The 2,687-nt window shown below is 55.1% G+C and overlaps 1 protein-coding gene across 1 annotated transcript; it reads left to right on the top strand.

Annotated features, from left to right (window-relative positions):
* Positions 1 to 6: 6 nt before the first annotated feature.
* Positions 7 to 2,352, top strand: NECAP2 (NECAP endocytosis associated 2; the record flags this gene model as incomplete). The annotated part of the gene is made up of 6 exons (XM_009867384.1): positions 7 to 106; positions 558 to 639; positions 1,167 to 1,275; positions 1,652 to 1,829; positions 1,961 to 2,042; positions 2,304 to 2,352. Coding segments are annotated over 6 exons (600 nt in total), but the record flags the coding sequence as incomplete, so codon positions are not given.
* Between the last annotated feature and the right edge of the window lie 335 nt (positions 2,353 to 2,687).

The raw sequence follows: 2,687 nt of genomic DNA, 5'->3' as shown, positions 1-2,687 counted from the left end.
GGGGAACTTTTCGCCCAGGCGCCGGTGGAGCAGTTCCCTGGCATCGCTGTGGAGAACGTGACAGACTCCAGCAGATATTTTGTCATCCGGATCGAAGACGGGAACGGTACGTCACGATACACAGCGGACGGGTTGAGGGAATCGCCTTGGAAAGTCTCCAGTGCCCTCACTGTTCTTACTCACAAAGGATTCCTGCTTCCAAGGTCTAAATGTTCTCTGTGTACAGTGGCAAAGGGACAAATTACCTCGCTTCCCCATGCCAGCCTCACTCTGTCCTTCACCAGGAACTGAAACAGTCTAATCTTGCTGAGGATGCCTGACTGTGCAGGATTGTTGCCGCGATGCCAACCTCTGCTTTGACTCCCTTGTGTTAATTTAAAAACTGGTTTTACTAAGCCTGTACATGCTAAAGAGATCTCCAGTCCCGTAGCTCAGTCTCCGGAGTCCCAGTTCCAGCTGGAGGAGGCAGGACACGCGAGGGTGTGCGGGATGAGGTGTCCCGTCCCTTTCCTTCCTCTGCTTTGTGATTCCAGCCCTTGCTCTTCCTCCTTCCCCAGGCCGCCGTGCTTTCATTGGAGTCGGCTTCGTTGACCGAGGGGATGCTTTTGACTTCAACGTGGCTCTCCAAGACCATTTTAAGTGAGTTCGTGCTTCTCTCTGTGTCCTCTTTGCAGGTGTCCCCCAGAAATGGTGGGGGAGAGGAAGCTGCGAGCTCCTGTCACGCTTCAGCGGGCGAGCGTGGTATAAAGAGGTGGAGACGCCTGTTCCTCTGCTCAGCCGCTGTGCAGGCAGCCCTCCCTCTCAAATATTTCCCAGTGTTTATTAACAGGGTCCCAAACTGGGCTCCCCAGTCCAAAAATCGGACTGATTCTCTAGTCCTTTTCCTTCTTATCACATGCCACCAGTAAGGGACTGCTCCTAAGGCGCTGGGATGCTGCTCCAGCTGCTGGCAGGGGCATTGGGATGGGACGGGATGGGATGGGATGTGCTGCTGGTGGCTTGAGCTGCTCATAGGAATCATTCCACCAGCTCTGCTCATAGCACGTTGCTCGGGTGGGCAAGGTCTCGAATCGCGTCCAGTGGGGCCTGATCTTGGGCAGGATTTGTCCAGGAGAGCCTGGGGCTGGTTGTTGACGTGTCCTTTTCGGCTCGTTTCATTCATGCAGGTGGGTGAGACAGCAGAGCGAGCTGGCCAAACAGGCTGAGAACCCTGAGCAAGGACCCAAACTGGATCTGGGCTTCAAGGAGGGGCAAACCATCACGCTCAACATCGCGGTGAGGGATGAATCTGCTCCTGAACCTTCGCCCTGGGGTGGCACGAGAGGAAGCGGTGCCTTCACCCTGAAATCCCCCGTGCGGGGAGAAGCCCAGAGCGGAGCCCTTCGTGATAGTGCCACGTGTGGCGATTTCCAGAGGAGTTGTGTTACAGTTCCTCGTTACGGAACCGGGTCTGTGGGTTTGCGGTGGGGATTTTTGGGCAAAAAAACATCCTCGGTTTGACGCGTTTTTGCTGCGCTGGCAGCGGGACGTCGCAGCAGAGCGGTTGTTTTCTGCAGGATAAAGCAATTTGGCTTTCTCCGAGCTGCAGCTGGGAGGATTCACGCTCTGGTTTTAAACGTGACGCCACCCAAGTTTCCCTCCCTTCTTTCAGAACATGAAGAAAAAGGAAGGAGCGGTGGGCAGCACCAGACCACGGCCTGTGAGTCTTGGGGGCCTGAGCTTGCTCCCACCACCTCCCGGAGGAAGATCTTCCGCTCCGGTTTGTCCTGCGGGAGAGCGGCCGTCTTCGCTCTCCGCACCCACCCAGCTCCCAGGCACCCCCATCACAGGTCTGTGGTCACGCAGCAAAAAGCTCTTGACTTTTATCCATCAAAGTTAGGAAAACAGAGGGAGAATTTGAGAATAAGAGTGAAAAATAACTCCTGGTGGTTTTTTTTTTCTCTCTCCTGGCCGCTGACAGACTCCCTCTTGTCCTGGCCGCAGCCCGCTGCCGCTCCTGCCACCGCCACCGAGGTCTGGGGAGACTTTGCCAAAGCTTCGGGGTGAGGCCCTCTGGGATTTGTGGGTGAATCCAAATCCTACTCGTTTTGCCGCAAAAAGCAGCCCTGCTGGGGTGGGGGCACCGCTTCACCCAAACGCTTGTTGGGGATTTCAGAGTCCTCCGCTGCTCTGGGCCGCTTCGTGCGGCGGGAAGAGTTTTGGGGTGACTCCAGAGGACCCATTTCTGGCTGTCACAGCTCCTTTCGGTGACTAAAATCTCTTTTTCCTCCTCTTTTTTTCTTTTTTCTTTCTTTTTTCTCCAGGTCATCTCCTAACCAGACTCAGACTAACGCAGGCTGGGTTCAATTCTGATCTGAGCCCCTTGTCCGCTTTTCCCCGCGCTGGGTGCTGGGATTGTCGCGATTCTTTTGGGACCAAAGCAGGGGCTTCAGGACGCGCCTCTCCTGCCCTTAAATCCCCCCACGCCCGGCATCAAAATACTGAATTAAATGCCAGAAAGCGAATAAATCTGTGCCTTAAAACACTCCACATCGGGGGCTTTTTAGTTTCTACCCGGATCGCAGCAAAGCTCAGAGGCAAAAAGAGCCGTCGGCTTCGTTGCCCCTCCTTAACGATGAGAGGGTGAGCGCAGGAGGACTCTCGCTGCCCCAATTCAGGTAATTTTCGCCCGAGGTTTATGCAAGAGA

Source organism: Apaloderma vittatum, unplaced genomic scaffold, assembly GCF_000703405.1.
Source record: "Apaloderma vittatum isolate BGI_N311 unplaced genomic scaffold, ASM70340v1 scaffold26820, whole genome shotgun sequence".
Taxonomy (NCBI): Eukaryota; Metazoa; Chordata; class Aves; order Trogoniformes; family Trogonidae; genus Apaloderma; species Apaloderma vittatum.
This window is presented reverse-complemented; position numbering and strand designations above follow the sequence as displayed.